Source organism: Heliangelus exortis, chromosome 21 (genome assembly GCF_036169615.1).
Source record: "Heliangelus exortis chromosome 21, bHelExo1.hap1, whole genome shotgun sequence".
NCBI classification, from domain to species: Eukaryota; Metazoa; Chordata; class Aves; order Apodiformes; family Trochilidae; genus Heliangelus; species Heliangelus exortis.
The window spans coordinates 680,834-701,487 of record NC_092442.1 but is presented as its reverse complement, the minus strand read 5'-3'; the positions used below and the strand labels follow the sequence as shown (position 1 = coordinate 701,487).

The 20,654-nt window shown below is 55.6% G+C and overlaps 1 protein-coding gene across 2 annotated transcripts in view; it reads left to right on the top strand.

The window, feature by feature from the left end:
• Nucleotides 1–2,752: 2,752 nt before the first annotated feature.
• The window catches only part of STX1A (syntaxin 1A), a 70,000-nt gene continuing 52,098 nt past the window's right edge, over nucleotides 2,753–20,654 (top strand). The window contains exons 1-3 of one of the 2 annotated variants that reach the window (XM_071765664.1): nucleotides 2,753–2,847; nucleotides 17,820–17,897; nucleotides 19,298–19,397. In XM_071765664.1, the coding sequence (XP_071621765.1) occupies nucleotides 2,818–2,847; nucleotides 17,820–17,897; nucleotides 19,298–19,397 (208 nt within the window). In that variant the 5' untranslated portion in view covers nucleotides 2,753–2,817. The remainder of the gene's footprint in view (nucleotides 2,848–17,819; nucleotides 17,898–19,297; nucleotides 19,398–20,654) is intronic. The other variant, XR_011730199.1, reaches the window with a different exon arrangement.

Genomic DNA, 20,654 nt, shown 5'->3' with positions numbered 1-20,654 from the left:
CAGCTCTCCATGGAAGCACATGGGCAGAGTGGGCCTGACCCAGGCTGGTGTGGGGCAGAGGAGCAGAACTGGGGGGAAGGGAGGGAGGTCCTGGAGGCATCAGCCTCAGGGCAAGGTGTGAAACAGCAGCAGGGTTGGTGGCATGGCTGTGGCAGTGGGGGACACGCTGAGAGCCATCCGTGGGGATCCTAAGCATGACTGGAGAAGGTACCAAGGCTCCAGCAATGAGGTGCTGACACCAGACATGATTTCAGCTGTTCTACACCCACTGCTGTGGCCAGGAGAGTGGCTTGTGTGTGCAGGCCTCCCCAGGAGGAAGTGACAGAGGAGAAGACAAGAGAGCGAGGAGAAGGAGCCCAGGCCATGGGTGGGCTTGTGGGGGTGATAGCAGAGGGGGTGATGTCTCTTGTGGAAATGCACAGAGCTTGGGTCACTGCCATCAGTTCAGCCCTGTTCCTGGGGATGGGAACTCTCCCTGTTGGTGGGATGTGCAGTAAAGCTCCTCTGCCCAACAGCAAAGCAACTCAGGGAGATACTGGTGGGAGGGGGAGGTCAATCCACAGGTTGGACAAGGCTTGGAGCAACCTGGTCTAGTGGGAAGTGTCCCTGTCCATGGCAGGAGCTAGATGGTCTTTAAGGTCCCTTCCAACCCAAAGCATTCTGCGATTCTGTGCTTCCCAGGGAGGGGAACAGGATGGGCAGGAGTGTCAGACTGTCCCTAGAGCTCTCAGGAGGACCACTCACCTGCTGTGTGAGGATGAAGGATGCAGTCTGAGAGCAGCATCCCCCAGCCTGGGTGTCATCCCCATCACAGCTCTGGGCTGCTCACAGGACACCAAGAGGCCTTCACACACCTAGCACCAGGCCCCAGCACCAGCCTGCTGGGATCACAGAATCACAGAATTGTCATGGTTGGAAAAGACCTCCAAGATCACCATGTCCAACTGTCACTATGTCCATCCCCCCCCTAAAATAAAATAAATTTATCAATATCTGTCTCACCACGCCCACCAGAGCATGTCCTCAAGTGCCTCATCTACACAGTTTTTAAATACTTCCAGGGATGGTGATTCCACCACCTGGGTGGAGCAGATGGAGGGTTCAGGGCTCTTTGGAGGTGATGGAGAAGCCACATTCTGGTTCTGGAGCTGAGGGCAGCAGAGAGTGGAGCCAGGAGGAAGGCTGCAGGTAAGAACAGCCAAAACTCACCAGCCCCACGTTTATGGGTGGTAGAGGAGGTGCAGCCCAGGACAGAGGAGCCCCGCTGGGTCCCCACAGCCCAGGCTCTCATCCTGCAGCCCTGTCCCTGCCAGCCTCATCAGGCGCCCCGGGCTAAGCCCACAGGAAATCTCTGAGCATCTCCTCTGACACTGGCACACAGGGCATGTCCCTGTCAGATGGTGCATCCTGATGAGATGACTTCTCATCATCTTCATTCTCTAATATCAGTCAGGGTCCAGTGGCTGTTTAATCCAGACATCTTCATTTGTCTATGGAACCACTTAAATCTGAGCAAGGTTTTCTTGGGCCACTTCTTGAGATGTAGGTCTGGTTCCAGGGATGATCTGCTCAGGATGTAAACCTGGAAGACCATGGAGAAGCAGTTTTCCTCAAGACACTGAGCTTTGATGGCTGAACATTTCACAGGGAATGGGATCAGGATTTTGCTGATTCCATTGCTGACATTCCTGCTTGACTGCAGATGCTTTTTTAGGACACCAAAGGCCATTCCAGTGTAGAAACAGCTCCTGCTCTGGTGGCTCTGGAGCTTCTCCCTGGTCCAGGAGCTCTGGGAGCAGGAACCCCCAACCTCTGCATTGTGTGCACCCCAGCATGGGGCACCCCAGGGATGTTGGACACATCCAGGGCCACCATGGCTGTGGCCAGTGGCCCGGGGGATGGCCCAGGTGGCCTCAGGGCAGCCCCAGAACCTCAGGCTTGGGAGGTCCAATTCCTGCTCTGTCCCTGGGAAAGGGGGGCTCTTTGGGCCCTGTTGGCATCTCACAGCTCCCTGCAAGCCCATGATTGGAGGCCACCAGGGTGGACCCTGCCCTGGTCCTGGCTGTCCCCAGCCCAGGGGTCAGTGCAAGCCCCTCCTGCAGGTGCCCCCAAGCTGTGGTGTTTGCTGGACCCCCTGCCACTGCCCAGGGACCCACAGGAGTCATCCTACAGCTGGGACTGCCCTGCTGTGTGTCCCCCAGGAGAGAATCATGGAATCTTTCAGGTTGGAAAAGACCCTTGGGACCATGGAGTCCAACCATCATCCCTGCTCTACAAACTTCTCCCCTAAACCGTATTCCCCAACACCACATCTTAACGACCCTAAAAAGCACCCTGAGGTGACATTCCACAGGTGGGAGACCTACAGGGGAGAGGTCCCAACTGAGCCCCTAATGTCAGACGTCCCCCTGATGACACTCACAGTGTGACCTCCTCGTGTGCCCCTCCCAGCTGTGATCCCCCCCCGGGATGTCATTCCGTTGTGTGGCCCCAAGTCGCCCCCCCCCAGATGTGCCCCCCCACGTGTGCCCCCTCCAGATCTGATTCTTTGTGCTCCTCCCCTCTGGGTGCCCTCCCCAGATGTGACCCCCTCCAACTGCGACCCCCCCCTAAATCTGATTCCACAGTGTGCCTTCCCCCCCAAGCGTGGCCCCCAACCCCAAGATGTAAACCCTGGTGTCAGACCCCCGGTGCCCCCGCTGTGCCCCCCAGGGGTGCCCTCCCGCAGTGCCCTCCCCCGCTCCGCTCGGCTCCGCGCATGTGCGGCTCCCGCCCCTCCCCGCTCGGTCGGAGCAGCAGCGCCGGCGGCCGCGCAGGATGAAGGACCGGACCGGGGAGCTGCGCGCCGTGAGTGGGGGGCGATGGGGGGGCTGGGGGGGTGGGCAGCTTCTCAGCCTCTGCTCGGGGATCCCCGGCACCACCTCGCCCTCCCCCCCAGCCCCCACCCTGGGGCCGCTGTGCAGGCGGCAGCCGCTGCTGGGGTGGGCGGGCAGGTGTGGAGGCCGGGGACGACCCCCATGGCCCTCGGGGGATGTCGAGGCGGGAGCGGGGTCCATCATTCACCCTGTCCCCTCCTTGGTCGGTCCGGTTCCCCCCCTCCCCGCTCCCGGGCTGGCGGTGCCCCGCGGGACCCGATCGCCCTCGGTACCGGGTGACCGGCGGCACGGAGAGGGAAGGAGGGGAGGGCGGTGGCGAACCGGCTGTGAGCGATCCCATGCAGAAAAAAAAAAAAAAAAAAAAAAAATTAACCTTCCCCCCAATGTTTATTTTTGCCGGTAGTGGGAGGGAGGGCAGCGCTTGGCGGGGGTGCTGCGAGCAGCAGGGCCCTCCCTGCCCACCCCGGTGCCGCCCCCCGCCCCGCTCCCGTTTTGCTTTTTCATCCTCCGGGCTCCGCTGATGTCATCCGGGCAGAGTCGGGGCCCGCAGCCCGGGGAGAACCGGCCCTGCCCCCCGGCGGGTCCCGCCGAGGCCCGGGGGTGACCGGAGGGGGGGGCTCGGGGGGCTTCGGGCACCGCCCACGGCTGCAGCCGGTCCCGGGGGAGCGCCCGGCGGCTCTGGGAGACCCCTCCGGCGGCGAGGGGGGAGAGCAGGCAGCGGCTTTGCAGCCATGGCGGCTGAATGTCCCCTCGCCTGTCCCCCCCGGGCCCCTCCCGGATCCCCCCTGCTGAGCCGGGGCGGGGGGTGCTACGCGGGGCTGAGCTCCGCATCGTGCGGAGGTGCGGGGAGGGGGGGGGAGCCAGGGCGCTGCTCTGTCATCCCCCGCCTCGTGCCATCACATCGCCGCTTGCTTTGCTGCTTTTCCTTGGGTTTTAATTTTTTTTTTTTTAATTACTTCCCAATTGGGTCGCCTGGGAGGCGAGCTGGGGGGGGGTGGGTGGGAAAGGCAGTGGGTGGGGGGTCCGGGGCTGGGCTGCGTCCCATGGAGGTGACCTGCAGGAGGGGAGGGGGAAACCTCGGTGTGGAGCGAGAGCTGAGGGGGACAGCTGTGGGTACCCAGATCCCATTGGGATCGCTTTGGCGAGGAGTTTGGCTTGGTCTGGAAAGGTGCAGGGAGCACGGAGCTGGGGGGATGCCAGGGGGCCGAGGGGGGTGGCTGGGGATGCTGGGGAAGGAGGAGGGGGCTATATAAAGAATAACTGCCCCCCCCTCCCCGCGCAGCCGGAGCGCCTGGAAGGCACCCAAACAGGAGCTCTTTCTCCACCAACAGGCTGTGAAATAAGATTAGAAAATAGTCTTTTTAATAATAATAGTAAAAACCAGCCCCATGAATGTCCTCTTGGCAGCCAGTGCTGGCTGCGAAGTGATGCAGTCGAGTATTTAAAAAAATCTCTCCAGTCCTTTAAATAATGTCTTAAGAAAAAAACACAGCACGTTTCTGCTTCACTGCTACTGCTGTTCCTTTCTCCATCAGCCTGACACCGAAGGGCTGCGCAGCATCCTCCCTCCCCCGGGCTTCCCCCTGCATCCAGGGGCTCTGGGGATGGCCGCTTGGAGCAGCTGGATGTGCTGGAGCTGAGTGGGTGCCCACGGGAGAGCAGAACCCGGGGGGGCTGCAGGGAGGTGGGGGGAAACGTGGATTTACAGCCATGGTGGAGTTGGGTGCCTGGGAGGAGCAAGATGCTGCAGTGGACAGAGCGTAGGGAGTGTTGGGGCTTGGTTTGACTCTGCTGCCAGGAGCCAGCATCATTAACAGCTTTAATGGGGTGTCGAAATTCTGCAAGGGATGATAAGGAAAAAGAAAAAGAGTTAAAAAAAAAAAAAATGAAAGAGCTTTTTTGGAGCAGAGGAGGGGATGCAGGACTCTTGCTGCTAGGTAGGGCAAGAGCTTCATGTCTTCATGGGTTTTTTTTTTTAAATGGTTCTTGAGATCAAAATGCTGATCCCGTGTCTTGTCTGAACCTTGGTGTGTTGGTTGTGTTCAGACTCACTGGAGCTCATGGAGTGCCCTTGGGGTGGTGGACCCTGGGCCTGCTCTGAGCCAGGGACAGGGGATGTGGCTCTGAGCTGACAAATGTCCTATTGTGGTGGAGGAAGAGCAGCCGAGGGCTGGCTGTGGGGGATGCCTGGAATGAGCCCACCAGAGCTTTGCTTTCTGCTGCTCAGGGGTAGATGCCACAGCTCAGGCTACAGGTGGTGTATCTGTGTATCCTGTCCACATGGGGCAGGACTGGAGCTGGGCCCCTTCCTCAAAGCTCCCTGCCCCTTCTGCTCTGTGTTTCCCTCTGCAGTGTTGGACAGAGCAGGGATGGAAAAAAATTATAAAAAAAATATATATTTTTTTTTTGCTTTTGGGGGAATGTCTGAGCTGCTTCTCCCTCTGCTCCTGGCACCTAAAATATCTTTATTTTAAGATTAATAAAGCTATTTATCTTTAAGTAAGATAAATTTATCTTCTGTTGTGTCTGCTTCTGGTGTTGGGGAACCCAGATCTGGACCCAGCTTTACCCCAGGGGGGGTCTCCCGGGCAGAGCAGAGGGGGACAATCCCTTCCCTCCCCTGCTACTGACACTGCTGGGGATGAAGCCCAGGACAGAGGGGGTTTCTGGGCTGCCAGCACACATTGCTGCCTCATGTTGAGCTTTTCATCAGTGAACACCCCCAAGTCTGCTTCTGTTGTGTCCTCCAAAGCTTAAGAAAAGCTGGTGCTGAGGGTACTGTGTTATGAAGACCCCATCAGCCACTGGGCATGGAGGAAGAGCCTGAAGCTCTGCTCAGTGCCCCAGGGCTCTGCTGTCCTGGCACCATGGCCTGCGTCCTGCAGGACAAGGTGATGCCGGTGGGACTGTGAGGGTCCCATGCTGCTCTGTCCTGCCTGGGAGGTGATAGCTCAGTTTGGGTGAAATATTGGGGTTTCCAGGATGTGAGACAGGTCCAAATGGTAAAATAATTATGAATGGTGTTTTGAGAGAGTGAGAGGAGGTGAGGGAGATGTGCAAGTGTGATAGGATCCCAGACTCATTTGGGTTGGAAAGAACCTTCAAGATCATCCCGACCCAACCCCCCTGCCATGGGCAGGGACACCTCCCACCAGCCCAGGGTGCTCCAAGCCCCATCCAACCTTCATAGAATCATAGAATGAGCTGGGTTGGAAGGGACCTCTGGGATCATCAAGTCTAACCCTTGATCCACTCCCCCCGTGGTTCCCAGCCCATGGCACTGAGTGCCACATCCAGGCTCTTTTGAAATATCTCCAGGGATGGAGAATCCACCCCTTCCCTGGGCAGCCCATTCCAATGCCTGATCACCCTCTCAGTAAAGAAATTCTTTCTAATGTCCAACCTAAACCTCCCTTGGCACAACTTGAGACCTCTTGTGCCCTCTTGTCTTGCTGAGAGTTGCCTGGGAAAAGAGCCCAACCCCCCCCTGGCTCCAACCTCCTTTCAGGGAGTTGTAGAGAGTGATGAGGTCTCCCCTGAGCCTCCTCTTCTCCAGGCTGAAACTTCAACACTGCCAGGGATGGGGCAGCCACAGCTTCTCTGGGAAACCTGGGACAGGGGCTCAGAAACTTTATGTTGTGTTTCTTCTGTATGCCCAACTGAACCCCACCACTGTTTGGTTTAAAACCATTGTCCTGTGTCGGGGACCCCTGAGCTGGGGGCAGTGCCCCAGGGGGGGTGAGGAGAGTGGAGCAGAGGGGGAGCATCCCCTCCCTTGGCCTGCTGGCCACGCTGCTGGGGGGCAGCCCAGGAGACACTTGGCTTTCTGGGCTGCCAGCCCACAGTGACACTCATTTGTCACCCACCAGTGTCCCCCAGGCCTTATCCACAGGGTGCTCTCCCTCCCTCCCTCCCTCCCTCCCTCCCTCCCTCCCTCCCTCCCTCCCTCCTCCCTCCCTCTCCCTCCCTCCTCCCTCCCTCTCCCTCCCGCCCTCCCGCCCTCCCTCCCTCTCCCTCCCGCCCTCCCGCCCTCCCTCCCTCCCTCCCGCCCTCCCTCCCTCCATCTCCCTCCATCCATCCATCCATCCATCCATCCATCCATCCATCCATCCATCTCTCCATTCCTTCTCCCTTTGCCTCTCTTCCTCAGTCCATGCTGGTCCTGGGGGTTGCCCAGACTCAGGTGCAGGACCTTGCACTTTTCCTGGTTCTTACTGTCCAGGTCTCTCTGGATGCCACCCCTTCCCTCCAACACATCCAGTGCACCACTTATCCCAGTGTCACCTGCAAACTGGCTGAGGGAGCACCTGATCCCACCACCTCTGTGATGCAGGGGTTGAGCTGGCCAAGGAAGTGAGACTGGGCAGGTCCTGGTCCTGTGCCCTGTTTCTGACAAGACTCGATTCCTTGCACTTTCAATTCCCCATTGCTTAATCAGTGAGGAAGTGCCAAGGCCCCATGGGCTGCTGTGAGAAACCCACCTGGGCCAGGAGAAGGACTTTGGAGGTGACACAGGGATTTGGGGGATGCAGGGTGTCAGTGGGTAGGTGGATCTGTATGGCTTGGGGCAGGGTTGCTGGAGGAACTCCACACACTTGGTGTCACTGGCCATTAAGAAAGGTGTGGCTGGGAATGGGACTCTGCTGTGAACATTTCATACAGCCAGCTGGCAGAATTTGTAATAATTACTGATTTTTGGTGACTGGAGCAGTCTCTGAGCTCTCAATTGGGCTGGGAAAGACCACTTACAGTTTGATGCATCCCCTCCTCGTTCCCTGCTAGACAGTGCTTGTCTGATGTTTTATCTTGCAGTCGTCTGCCTGATGGAAATGTTCCTTGAGATGCTGTGGTGGACACTGCCCAAACTGTGGCTTCAGACAGGTGGGGAGAGGTTTGGCAAGGCCACTGTGCTTGCAGGATGGTGTCCAGGGCTGGCAGATTTCAGCAGTGACAGAGCACCATAAGGACCTTCTCCATAAGCACCCCCAGCACCATAGGGACCTTCTCTGGGGCAGTGACAGGAGAGGGAGGAGTGTTTGCACCTGGAGGTCCCAGTAGCCTCCTGGCACAGACCTCCTGCAGGGAGACTGGTGGTTGGTCTAGGACTGGATGGCCACAAAGGTGTTTGTAGGACTGAAGCCACCACATTGTCTGCAAATGTACAAAGAGATGGTCACATTTCTGCTGCTCTTCCTGGGGAATCTAAAGGCTTGCATTGCTCAGATGGGTGTTAATTGAGAAGAATCCCTCTGGGGTTGGAATAATTGCTCTTTATTTCATGTCTAGCTGTTGCTTCTCATCATACCTCACTGCTGAGGAAGGAGCAGTTTCCCAAACCAGGTGTAGGTGCACAACCAGACCATCTCTGGCACATCTCCAGACAGGGTTGGAATGGTTTTGTGGGGCTGTTTCCTCCTGAGCCCATCACTCCTCCCTGGCACTGGTGGCTGATGCCTTCCTCCAGCCATGGCCATGGGTTTGTGCTCTGCTGTCATCCCCTCCAGCTGAACCCTCTGCTCCTGCCTGCTCTGTCCTTCTTCCCAGCTCTGTCTCCTGCCCTTGGGAGTTGCAGGGAGGTGTGCATCAAAAATAAAAGGAGAGAGGAAGGAAGGTTGGCTCCAGGTCTGGCCTTATGGATCCTCCCTCCTCTCCAGCCCCAGGACCGGCAGGCAGAGACCTCGCTCCATCTCCTCTCACTGATCACCCCGAGCTGCTCCTGGGGATGGTTTCTCTCTGAGAGACACAAATGTGAAGTTGACCCAAGTTGCAGTTTGCAGCAGGAGTTGGGGCTCGGTGGTCTCCATCTGGGCAGTGGGGCTTTGCCAGAGCTGCCACCTGTGATGTGACAATCCGTGCTGACCCCGGGCATGGATCTCTTTGCTTATTTGAACACCGTCTTCCTTTCCTGTTTTTAACCCTCTTGGTTGCCCAGCGTGCTCTTGAGCTCTTCTGTTCAACCAAAAGGGTCACGTAAATAATTCATCCTCTCTCCTTCCCTCACCCGTCAGGGAGCAGGGGCTGTCACGTGGGGGGTGACAGACGGTGGCTCCGTGTTGCGCATCTGCAGCCGGGGCCTGGCTGGACTTGGGGGTGGGCAGTGATGCTGAAAAGATGGAGAGCAGCCCTGAGGAGAAGGACTTGGGGGTGTTCACTGATGAAAAGCTCAACATGAGGCAGCAATGTGTGCTGGCAGCCCAGAAACCCCCAGAAACCCTCCTGTCCTGGGCTGCATCCCCAGCAGGGGAGGGAGGGGATTGTCCCCTCTGCTCTGCTCTGCTCTGCTCTGCTCTGGGGAGACCCCGTGGGGTAAAGCTGGGTCCAGCTCTGGGGTCCCCAACACCAGAAGGGCACGGAGCTGTTGGAACAAGTCCAGAGAGGATGTTGGCTTAGGACTGGAGCAGCTCTGGAGCCAGGGGGAGGGAGTTGGGGGTGTTCATCCTGGAGAAGACTGCAGGGATTTTGGGGGACAAGGTGGGCTCAGTCCACACCAGCCTTGGAGGGGGACACTGAGCCCCAGGGTACCTTGCTGTCTGCTGGGGACCTGAAGGTTTGGTGCAGTGGGGACTTGGTGGTCCCAGTGAAGTGAGTCTGGAATGCAGAAATGCTGCTCATCTCCTGAGCCCCAGTGCCAGGCTGCAGGCACTGCAGGGGTGAGCAGGCACTCACGTTGGCTGCAGGCTGAGAGGCTGAGCAGGCTGCAGCCAAAGGGCTTCAGAGCAGTTCCTGTTGTTTCCATTGCAAGTGGCTTTGTCTTTGTGTGAGCTGCTCGGAAGCTATACAAATGTTTGTTTTGCTCTGTATCTCCCCGTTAACAAGATTTCTCAGGAAATATGCAAAATTATCACTACAGGCAGAACATGTACAGTAAGGCTCATTAGGCTAAGTACTGTGATAATTTGCTGTTTCCAGAAAATTATGGATATTAGCAAAAAGGAGGAGAGCGAGCCCAAGTGGAAGACCTGGGAAAGCAGTGTGCAGCAATGTCCTGGCTCTGGGCAGCTGTGGGGTGACCTCCCCATGGCAGGGGAGGCTGAAGGTCCTTGGACTGCAGTGGGGTTATCCTTGGAGGAGATGCATGAGGAGGGTGGTGTGAGCCTCACAAACAGAGCAATGCTGTGTCAGGACCAGACTGGGCTCAAAGCCAACAGGATCATCTTTGCTTAGAAAAAATATAAACAGAGGCAACTCTGGAAGCACAAGGAGCAGGAAGTTTTGCTGAGCTGGAGGCAGGGATGAGGGCAGGGGGGATGTACCAGGGGCAGTCTGCATCTGCCTTTGGCAGCAGGGCTGGGGGCTGAAATGTGGGCACTGCTGTGCCCCCTAGATGGGGGAGCAGCTGATGGCTGTGAGCAGGGAACAGGCTGTGACATGGTGTGTCATGGGCTCATGGGGTGGTGACCTTCAAACATCATCCAGTGCCACCCCTGCCATGGTCAGGGACACTTCCCCCAGCCCAGGGTGCTCCAAGCCCCATCCAACCTTCAACACTGCCAGGGATGGGGCAGCCACAGCTTCTCTGGGAAACCTGGGACAGGGGCTCAGCACCCTCACACCAAAGAATTTCTTCCTGATCTCATCTCAGTCTCTTCTCTTGCATCTTGAAACCCTTCCCCCTCATCCCATCACTCCAGGCCCTTGACAAAAGTCCCTCTTCAGATTTCTAGAGATCCCTTCAGGTACTGGAAGCCTTCTCTGGGTTGAAAAACCTCAGCTTGGCTCCATAGCAGAGGTGCTGCAGTCCTGGGACCATTTTGGTGGCCTCCTCTGCACATGTTGTACCAGGTCCATGTCTGTCTTGTCCCTTTGAGACTGAGCCCAATGCTGTGTGTCCACAGCCCTGTTTGAGACCTTGCTGGTGCATGCAACCCCCTTGGCCCATTTCCCAGCCTCGTGGAGAGGTTGCTCATCCCTGCTGCCTTTGTTCAGTCACTGCAGGATGACAGTCACTAGATCCCTGAGTTTGCACTGGAAAAGACCTTCAGAGATTGTTTAGTTCAACCCCATTGCCATGGGCAGGGACATCTTCCACTTCTTCTTGTCCTGACTGTGTTGAGAAATTCCAGATCTCCTGCCCAAATTTATTTGTGTTCATTTGTTCTCAGACCAGTGCTCTGCTGCTCAAGAAGGTTCCTCCTCCTGCTGCTCAGGTGTCCCCCTCTGCAGTCACCCCCAGGCACAGGGGACAAACCTGGGATGTGGAATGTCACTCTGCAGCTGGGACTGAGCTCTCTGCTCACAGCCCTGCATTTCAGTTTCTAGAGGATCTTTACAGACCTGGCTTTCTTTTCATGGGAACTGACTAAAGAATAATTAAAACTAAAATCTCAGAGTTTTCAGAAGCTCACTGCTGGCTGTGGCAGTAGTTCTGCTGTGATGTCTGGCTGCAAACTTTATAGCATTAAGTTTTCCTTTCTGTCTGCCGTTGTATTCAGGTCATCCATCAAGTCCTGTCAGACTTTGGGTTTCTGATGCATGAAATGACTGTTCTGGTTTTCCAGAAGACATTTGCCTTCTCTGAGGATCAGTGTCTCACCTGGGTTGTGCTAAGGTTCCTTTCTCTGGTCTAAGCAAGAGCAGAAATGTCATTGCCATGTTTGAGAACCCGTGGCCATTTGAGCAGCCTGGTCCCTGCCCATGGCAGAGGGGTTGGACTGGAGAATATTTGCAGGTCCCTTCTAAACCATCATGTTCCATGAGTGTCTGTTTGTAGGCAGTGCAGCCTGAGAACCATTATATGAAGTGCTTTGATCTTCACTTTTTGATCCTCTCCTGGTGACACGGGTGGGGGGGGTGTGGTGCCACCTGTGTCACCTCCTCTGCCCAAAGCTCTCCTTCTCTTTTCTCTGGCAGCTTCCCTGTACAGACCTCATGGTCACTGGTGGGCATCAACAGGGCTTGGTATTAATTGTAGGGCACTTAATAAACATGGTGGTGATCCTGGCAGAAACCTCTCCAAGTGCTGCTCCTGGTGAATAATCAATGGAGACAAAAGACAAAGAGCCTGGCTGCAAATGGTTCTGCTGCCCCTGTGGAGCTCTGGTCTGCATGGGAGCTGTAACAAGGATGGAGTCACCCTCAGAAGGATGTTAAGAAATTAATTTCAGATAGATTATGTCTCTTTGTTTGTTTGTTTTTAAATTTGTAAAGTATTGACTGTAGAGTATTGGTGCATTTCCAATAGGCCACAGTTCTGTCTGTGTCTTAGAGCTGCAGGAGGAGGTCTGTGAGCTCAGTTCCTTGCTCCCTGCAGGGCTGGTGACGTTTCTGACATTTCCTTTTTATAGTTAAGTGGAATTTTTTGTGCTTGCTTCTGAAACTGAGCTTCAGAGTTGACCACAGCTCTGATACAAGGGTTGGGCTTCAATCCAAAGGCCAGTAACGTAATTCTGCAGCAATGAAAGCCAACACCTAAGGACAAAACTCTTGGAAATCTTGTTCTCCCTCGCACTGCTAGTATGGGAAATTGGAAACATGTCCTGACTCATGCAGATGCTGCTGAATGCTGAAGTCATTTGTACCTCAAACTTCTATTTGTTAAAAAGTTGTTAGTGGGAAGTGTGGGCTGGTTTTGGTGAATATTGGAATTTGACATATCTGAGATGAGTCCCGTGTGCTGTAAAATACCCAGGTTATTATGCTGCACAGCTCTACTATCGATACAGTCTGCAAAAAATGCTCAGACTGAGGCTGTAGGTAATTTAAGCCATCTTCCCAGGTGGTTCAGCTCTCCAGGGCTCTCTCCTGGGAGCAGACCCTCTTGCTGTCCTCATCCTCATCCTTGACACCACTTCTCTGAAAACCCTCCAGACCTTGAATTCTGCCCCTGGTCTCCTGAAGAAAGTCTTGGTTGGGCTGCTGCAAAACATTAAAGCAAACCCTAAGGTCCGCACAGCTGCCCAGGGTGACTGCAGTGCTGGGGGGTGGGTAGGAGACCACTGCTCAAGTAAAACTTCAGTGAGCTGCTGAGCATCACAGAGCTGGGCTGGGATGTTCCCAGGGATTTGGGCATCCCTGGGCTCTCATACGTGTCCTGTAGGCTCTGTAAGATGGCTGAGGAGAGCTCTCAGCACAGCTCACTGCTGAGTTATTCTGACCTTGTCCTTGGTGACGTGTGGAGCCGCACGCCGGAGCCACGGGGAGCAGGATGCTGCAGGAGCTCTGGGATGCTGAGAGCAACACCCCGGGCTGGGGGGCTTGGATATGGGGCACAAGGTGGCTGCTGGTGGAGCCCCAGGTGCTCCTCAGAGCTCTAGCCAGCACCCACTGCTGCCCTGGGAACATCCCAGCAGCCTCACAGTGTGCATCCTGTGGGGCACCTTGGTCTGGGGATGGGAGAGGCTGTCATTTTGCAAAGGAAATCAGACCCAGGTGGATGAAATTTCTACTCAGGCTGGGCAGATCACTGCAGAGGTGTCCAGTAAATTAAAAATATCAACAGATCCAGGCTGGAAGTGAAGCTGGTGAGCAGCATCCTGCAGCTCTTCGGGATGAGGGCTTCATTTGCTTAATTTAATGGTCACTCAAAGGAGGGGAGCAGCTGTTGGGGCCTTTCCCTTTCCTTGGGCTTTTGTGAAGCTTTACCTCTGGTGGGGCTGGGAACCAGTGCCTTGGAGCCCCCATCCTGCAGGGTTGGGGCTCACTGCCTGGGGAGGGACCTGTCAGAGGTCAGCAGAGCCCCCTGGGATGCAGAGAGACCTGGGGGTGCTGAGCCCCTTGGCTCTGCTGCCTGCACTGGGTCCCCAGCTGCATCTGGACAGGCTCAGGTTCATCTGTGACAGGGACAGAGCAGGGCAGGAGCTGGAGCCACTGGTGAGGAGCCAGAGACCTCCTCCTGCCCTGCTCCCCACTGCTGTTTCAGGAGAGCTGAGGGGCTCCTGGGTTGCTTCCTGCAGTTCTGCCACCTCCCAGAAAGTGCCTGAGGAGTGAGTGGGGCTGGTGTGAACCAGGGGGATGTTAATCTGCTCTGTAATGAATTTATTAGCAGTGTGCTTGTTGCAGAGCCCACAGAGTCAGGAGGTACTGGGGCTCCGGGACCATCTTCCCATCTACTTGCTCCACGTTGCTAGGAAAGGTATCACAACTTGTCTCTGCCTCTTCTTGAGATTTTGGCCCTTGTGAGGGGGCACATTTAACCCTCCGAGGCCTCAAAAGATGCTGGAGGAGCTCTGGCTGGAAGCAGCAGTTCCCAGAGCCATCCCCACTGCTGATGCTCGAAGAAGAAACAAAAACCCCATTAAAGAAGGGAGATCTTCACCTGCTTTGTGTGGGAGGCAAAAACCTGGAGACACCACGTCCCCAGTGCTGCTTGAAAGTGCCCCTTTTTCTTGCCTTCCTTGTGGCAGCAGAGCTGCTTGTGGGATGGTTGGGTTAATTAACTGGGGTTCTCATGCCTGCTCTGAGCTGATTTTCAAGCTGGTCTCACCTGAGGCACTCAGAATTCCATCACTTTGCTGTGTCCCTGCTTCCTTGCCCTCCATAAGGAGCCTTGGGGCAGCCTTTGCCCTCTGAGGCTGGGGTGCCAGGCAAGCCTGGTGGGTGACCTGTGCAAACCCTGTGATGTTCAGCAAGGACAAGGACCAAGGTCCTGCAGGTCCAGTCAGGACAATCCCAAGATCAAATCCAGGCTGGACAGAGAAGGGATGGATGGAAAGCATCCCTGAGGAGAAGGACTTCGGGGTGTTGGGTGATGAAGTGCTGGACATGAGCCAACAACGTGCACTGAGAGCCCAGAAACCCCCAGAAATCCCCCTGTCCTGGGCTGCATCCCCAGCAGTGTCAGCAGCAGGGCAGGGAGGGGATTGTCCCCCTCTGCTCTGCTCTGCTCTGCTCTGGGGAGACCCCGTGGGGTAAAGCTGGGTCCAGATCTGGGGTCCCCAACACCAGAAGGACACAGAGCTGTTGGAGCCAGTCCAGAGAAGATGCTGGCTTAGGACTGGAGCAGCTCTGGAGCCAGGGGGAGGGAGTTGGGGGTGTTCAGCCTGGAGAAGAGAAACTGCAATGGGGAGACCTTAGAGCACCTTCCAGTGCCTGAAGGGACTCCAGGAAAGCTGGGAAGGGACTGGGGACAAGGGCCTGGAGGGATGGGTTTTGAACTGGAAGAGGGGAGACTGAGAGGAGATGTGAGGAAAAAATACTTCAGTGTGAGGGTGCTGAGCCCCTGTCCCAGGTTTCCCAGAGAAGCTGTGGCTGCCCCATCCCTGGCAGTGTTGAAGGTTGGATGGGGCTTGGAGCACCCTGGGCTGGAGGAGGGGTCCCTGACCATGGAGGGGGTTGGAACTGGATGAGCTTTAAGGTTCCTTCCAACCCAAACCAGTCTGGGATCCTATGGCTGAACAGCCATTTTGTCAGCTGAGGGGCACTGGGAGGATGCTGTGCATGACTTCTGGTGTGGTGATGGGGGTTTCTGCCCCTCTCCTGTCACTGGCCAACACCCCCATCCTTTCAAGGGCTGTGAGTTGCTGCTGCTTGTGTTGGGCAGCACCAGTGGGCAGCTGTGACCCAGGCTGGAGTTTTCCATGTGGCTTTGCAAAGCTGGGAAGGTCACAGCTGGGCTGTGCGAAGCCAAAATGCTGTCACCTGGGTGGATGCTTTAGGTTTCCTCAGGCAGGGTGTTTTGGTGTTGTTTTTCCTGTAGCAGCAGTGTAAGAGAAGGCACTTCAAGCCTGGGGTGTGGGTGCTGGCAGCGTGCCTGGACCCAGCCCTGGGCTGGGGGGAGATGCTGAGAGCAGATGATGCTTCAGTGCCCACATCTCTGGGAGCTGAGCCTGCCCCCTGCTCTGTCCCCCCCCCCCTCAGTCCCTGTGAGCCCCTGGGGAGGTCCTGGGGGTGTCAGGGTGCCCGGTGCTGAGCAATGGGGATGGTGTGGCAGGGAGGGTATTTCCAGGGACAGATGGTGCCCTTCTCCAGCCCGGAGTGACACGTGCCCTGCTGAGCAGCAAGCTCCATCCTTGTCATTTCCTTTTTGCTGGGCTCCTGCTGCTCTCCCTGCATACATAATAACCATCACCCTGCCCCAGCATCAGTGCCAGGGAAACCTCCTTGAAAATAGAAGTCCCTCTGATGAGATTTTGTATGGCTTTGGCAGAAACCCTGTCTCCAGGCCATGGGCTGCCTCTCTCCAGGATTTCTGGGGCTAAACATGGATTACGTGGCAGGGTCCAGTGGAGAACAGGGATGGGACCAAGCAGTGATGTAGCAACCTGAGTGCCAGGAGCCAGGACTGCCTGGGGGGTGGGACAGGCAAGAGAAGATGAGAAGATGGGCTGAGGGTGCTGTCTCACTTCTGTGGTCATGGTTGTGTTTAAAATTAATGACAGGGACTGTTTTCCTCCCTGCCTTCAGAAAGGGGCTAAAAATGACTGGAAATTAAGATCTGTTGGGAAGGAGGATGTTGTGAACTGGGGGTAAGTGTGTCCAGGGCAGCATTTGTGTTGGCAGCTGCACCTTCCATCTGAGCATTACTGAGATCCTTGGGCTGGGGGGGAGGTGGGAGCTGGTGACCCCTCATGCAGTTTGGGAAAACGTGGACAGAAACCGTGGCCATTTGGTGCACTGCAGTGTGTCCTGCAGGCTGTGTAGGAGTTAGCAGACAACTTGGGGATGGAAGGGATGCTAAAGAGCACCACCCTAGTTCTAACCCTGCTGCCATGGGCAGGGACTCCTCCCTCTGGACCAGGGTGCTCCAGGCTCCATCCAGCCTGGCCTCAGGTTCTTCTTGGACCCTCAAAACCTAAACATCCTGACCTGGTGTGGCTGGCAGGTCCTGCCCTGCCTGCTGGGGCTGTTGCAGGGGGGTGCAGCTGAATGGACAGACCCCAGTTCCTGGCTGCAGGGAATGTTTGTGCCTGCAGAGTGGTGGGGCAGCAACACGTGTGCTTTTCCTTGTTGAGGTGAGGCTTTCACTCAGGTCATGGTCACACTTTAACCTCCAGGACTTTGGATCAGCCACTTCTTGAAGCTGTTACCAAAGTCAGCAGTGGCAAGGTTGAAAGCTGGGGACTCCTCTGGGTGACACCACCCAAATCAGTTACCCGAGGTTGAAAAGACAATTTCAAGAGGGAGAATAGGTACCTCATCTGACTTACTGATGGGTAAGAGGGATGTCTCTGGAGCCTGGTTTCGCTCTGCAAAGTGCCAAGGGGCCATGGTTTGGCAGAGGAGCATCTGCAAGATGTGGGACAACTCTGATATGAGCAGAGACAACCCTCTCTCTTCAATCTTTTCCAATCCACTGTCTCCTTCTTTCTGGTGAGGATGATGTAAGAAGAAACTTTTCTACCCCATTAATTTTCCATTTCCCTCCATCATGTATCTGTTTTGGATACTCTTTTAAATGACTCCTTATCCAGAGGACTGTAACTTTTCTTTCCTCTGTGAGTTTGCAACTACTGCCTCTCTGGGACAGGAGGAGTTTCAGTCTCTGGTGACAATGACCCACACGCTGCTGTAGCCAGGGACAACCCCTCATTTCCCTGCTGTGGCTTTGCTGGTTCTCTTGCATGTTCTGTTCTCTCCCATGTCTCCTGCAGTCTGCAGCATCCCTTGTGTTTTGCTATCACACACACTGCTGCTTGCAAAGCCATCCTGCTCACACACACTTGAATTTAGCTCATCAAGGTCCCTGCTCCAGCTCTCTGTGGGTGCAAAGGGATGGTTGTCCTTGCTCTCTGCTGGCTGCAGAGGGGTGTAGCCAGGGTGCCAAGGGGTGTAGCTTGCTGTGGTGGTGGTTTGCCTGGTGCCTCTGTAGCTGGAGCAGTCCATCCTCTGCTAACTCGGTAGTGCTCTGGTGTGGCAGTGTCCAGGACATCCTGTGCTGGCCTCTGCCCCATCTCCTGTGGGGAAGGGAGCAGAGGAGAAGGGGAGGATGCCCCTGAGGAGCTCCTTAGGTGAAGCTGCAAACTTGGCAGGGAACACTTGTTGATAGCTCTGTCTGTGTTGTTGCAGGCGAAAGACAGCGACGATGACGATGAGGTCACTGTCAGTGTGGACCGGGACCGCTTCATGGATGAGTTCTTTGAGCAGGTGAGGGGTTGGTTTGCCCAGTGCAGCTTTAAAGCTGGTTCAGAGCTTTCTGTTAGAGCTGGGGGAGGGGTGGGGGGCAGCAGCCAGGGAGGGGATGAGGTCCAGCCCTGGCTTACGCTTGGTGTCATCAGGGGTTTTGCTCAGAGTTCCCCACAGCAGGAACCGGGTGTCCCCACACACCTGGGGCTGCCGTGGGCTCACCTGGACCTATGGATGCTCCACCTCCTCCTGCAGAACCAGTTTGAAACCAGTGGAGCAGCTGGGCCAGTGACAGACTGGGGGGAGGGGGTGATCCTGGTGCTCTCCAGCCTCTCCTGAGAGCACCTCTGTGGAGGAGCAGTTTCTCCATGGGATCAATTTAATTTCGTGCCTCCCATACCAAACAAGGGGTTGTCTGCTGGCGTGTGGGTGGCTGTAAGATCTGCATGCAGATTTTTAGCACCCCCTCAGCATGCTATCTGTGTAGGGGGTGTTAAAATGTCTCTGTGCAGGCAGTGGAGTGGGGAATGAAAAAAATCTGATATGCAGATGGAGGGAGATGAGCAAAGGGGTGGTGTGAGTCAAAGGAAAAGACAGAGCAAGAGGATGGGCTGCCTGGTGGCAGAGGTTCCTCCTCTTGGTGGTGCTGACAGGTCCCCTGGTGGTATGGGAAAGGGGGGAAGATGCCAGCGTGGATTTGCTGGCAAATCTGTCCTCCCTGGTGTGTGGGGTGAGGAACAAACTTGGCTTTTCAGTCCCTGGAGCAAAGAGCCATGGGGGACTGTGCTAGGACCGAGCCTGAGTTGTGCAACCTCAGAAATGTTCTCCATGCTAATTTAAATAAAACCTAAATGCTTCTGCAAGTGTGACCCCAAATACTAATAAAATATATTAATACTATATAATAATATTATATAAACAAATAATGAACAGGGTATGTTTACATTAGATATTAGGAAGAAATCCTTTGTTGTGAGGGTGCTGAGCCCCTGTCCCAGGTTCCCAGAGAAGCTGTGGCTGCCCCATCCCTGGCAGTGTTGAAGGTTGGATGGGGCTTGGAGCACCCTGGGCTGGGGGAGGTGTCCCTGACCATGGTAGGGGTTGGAACTGGGTGAGCTTTAAGATCTCTTCCAACCCAAACCAGTCTGGGATTCTATAATAATATAATATATTAATAATATACAACAATACAATAATTTTTATAAAGCCCCGATGTGACTGTGAAGCTGGCTGCTGTCATATGGAAGGTCTGGTTTTACAGTGGTCCTACAGTTTGAGGATCCAGCTGGAAAATATCCAGGGGGTTGTTTGCTGTAGTTCAGGCATATTCTGGTTGGCTTGGGATAGGGTTTATAACCCCTCCCCTTTTCCAAACTCTCAGGCCTCTCACAGGAGACCTCTCCTCTTGCCCATCTCCACAGGTGGAAGAAATTCGAGGGTTCATCGATAAAATTTCTGAGAACGTGGAGGAAGTGAAGAGGAAGCACAGTGCCATTCTGGCTTCACCCAACCCTGACGAGAGTGAGTGCTCCGGCATCTCCTGGTGTCCCCATGGGGGGGAGGCTGGGCCAGGCTGCTGGGGGGATGGGGTCAGGCTGAAGTCCTCTTCAGGTGGCCAAAAATCCACAAGCTGCTGAGGTGGGTGTTGGGCAGGGTGAGGGAGGGCTGGGACCTGCATGGGAAGGAGATGGAGGGATGGCTGATGGGTTTGTGACCTCAAGAGGTGGTGAGGGTCCAGTGATGCTGCTGGGAGCAGTTACTGAAGGGTTGGCAATGAGGAGGCTGAAAAGAACAAATGGTTTTATGCTGGTTGGCCATTGTCTTGCCCCACACTGCCTGGGGCAGGTTCATGGGGGAGGCAGCAGCTGTGGAGCTGGGGCAGTGTTGCTGCTGCTTGGTGCAGAAATGGGGCAGCTCTTCCTTGAGCCCACAGTGTCCTCCTTGTCCTGAAGGACTTTTTTGTTGCTGGCTGGCCAAAGAGCCTGTCTCTTCTGGACCTTTCAGTCTTGTGTTCCTGAGAAGGGGTTTGTTGTCAAGAACAGAAGTTAAGGCTGGGAGCACCTGAGGGGTCACAGTGTTTGGGGGTCTGCAGGATTTGGCAGAGTTAGACCTGAGGGTGATGAGTTTCCCTGTCCCCAGATGTGGGTGGTGCATCTTTTGGGGGGCTGGAGGGCTGAGCTCCAGGGTGGGGTCTGCAGCTGGGGTCTGCTGGGCTTCCTTAGAGCTGTGACTTCCCAGCTTTGCTGTCTGCAGACCCCTCAGTGGGGAGCAGGTGGGACTGAGGTGCTGAGCTGCACAGGAGGGAGGGGAGCTGCTCCCTGGGTGGACACGGAAGGATTTCTTTGGAATACTGCTCCAAGCCTGTCCTTCAGTGGGACCCTGTGGGGATTCTCCTTTGTTCACCCCCCTCGTGCTGGTGGTGGTGGCAGAGCTGATGTGGTGGCTGCAGATCAGAGATGATGCTCCCAGGTGCTGCAGGGGTGACAGCTCAGGATGGCTCTTGTCATTGGCAACAGGGTGGCCTTCCTGGGCCAGTGGGTACCTGCTGAGGAACTGGATGTTGTGTGTGGCCTCCAGGCTGTGGGGCCCCTTGTGCAAAGGTGTTTCCAGCCAGATTAGGGGGCTGGAAAGCTGGGAGCAGGTCTCTGTCTGGCCATCCACCATCCTTCTGCCATCCTTCCATCCACTTCTCTTCACTAGCCCAGTGCAATTCCATGTCTGGTCATATCCAACTGTGAAATATTTCTGGAGGTCCCAGGAAGTTGTCTGTGCACATAT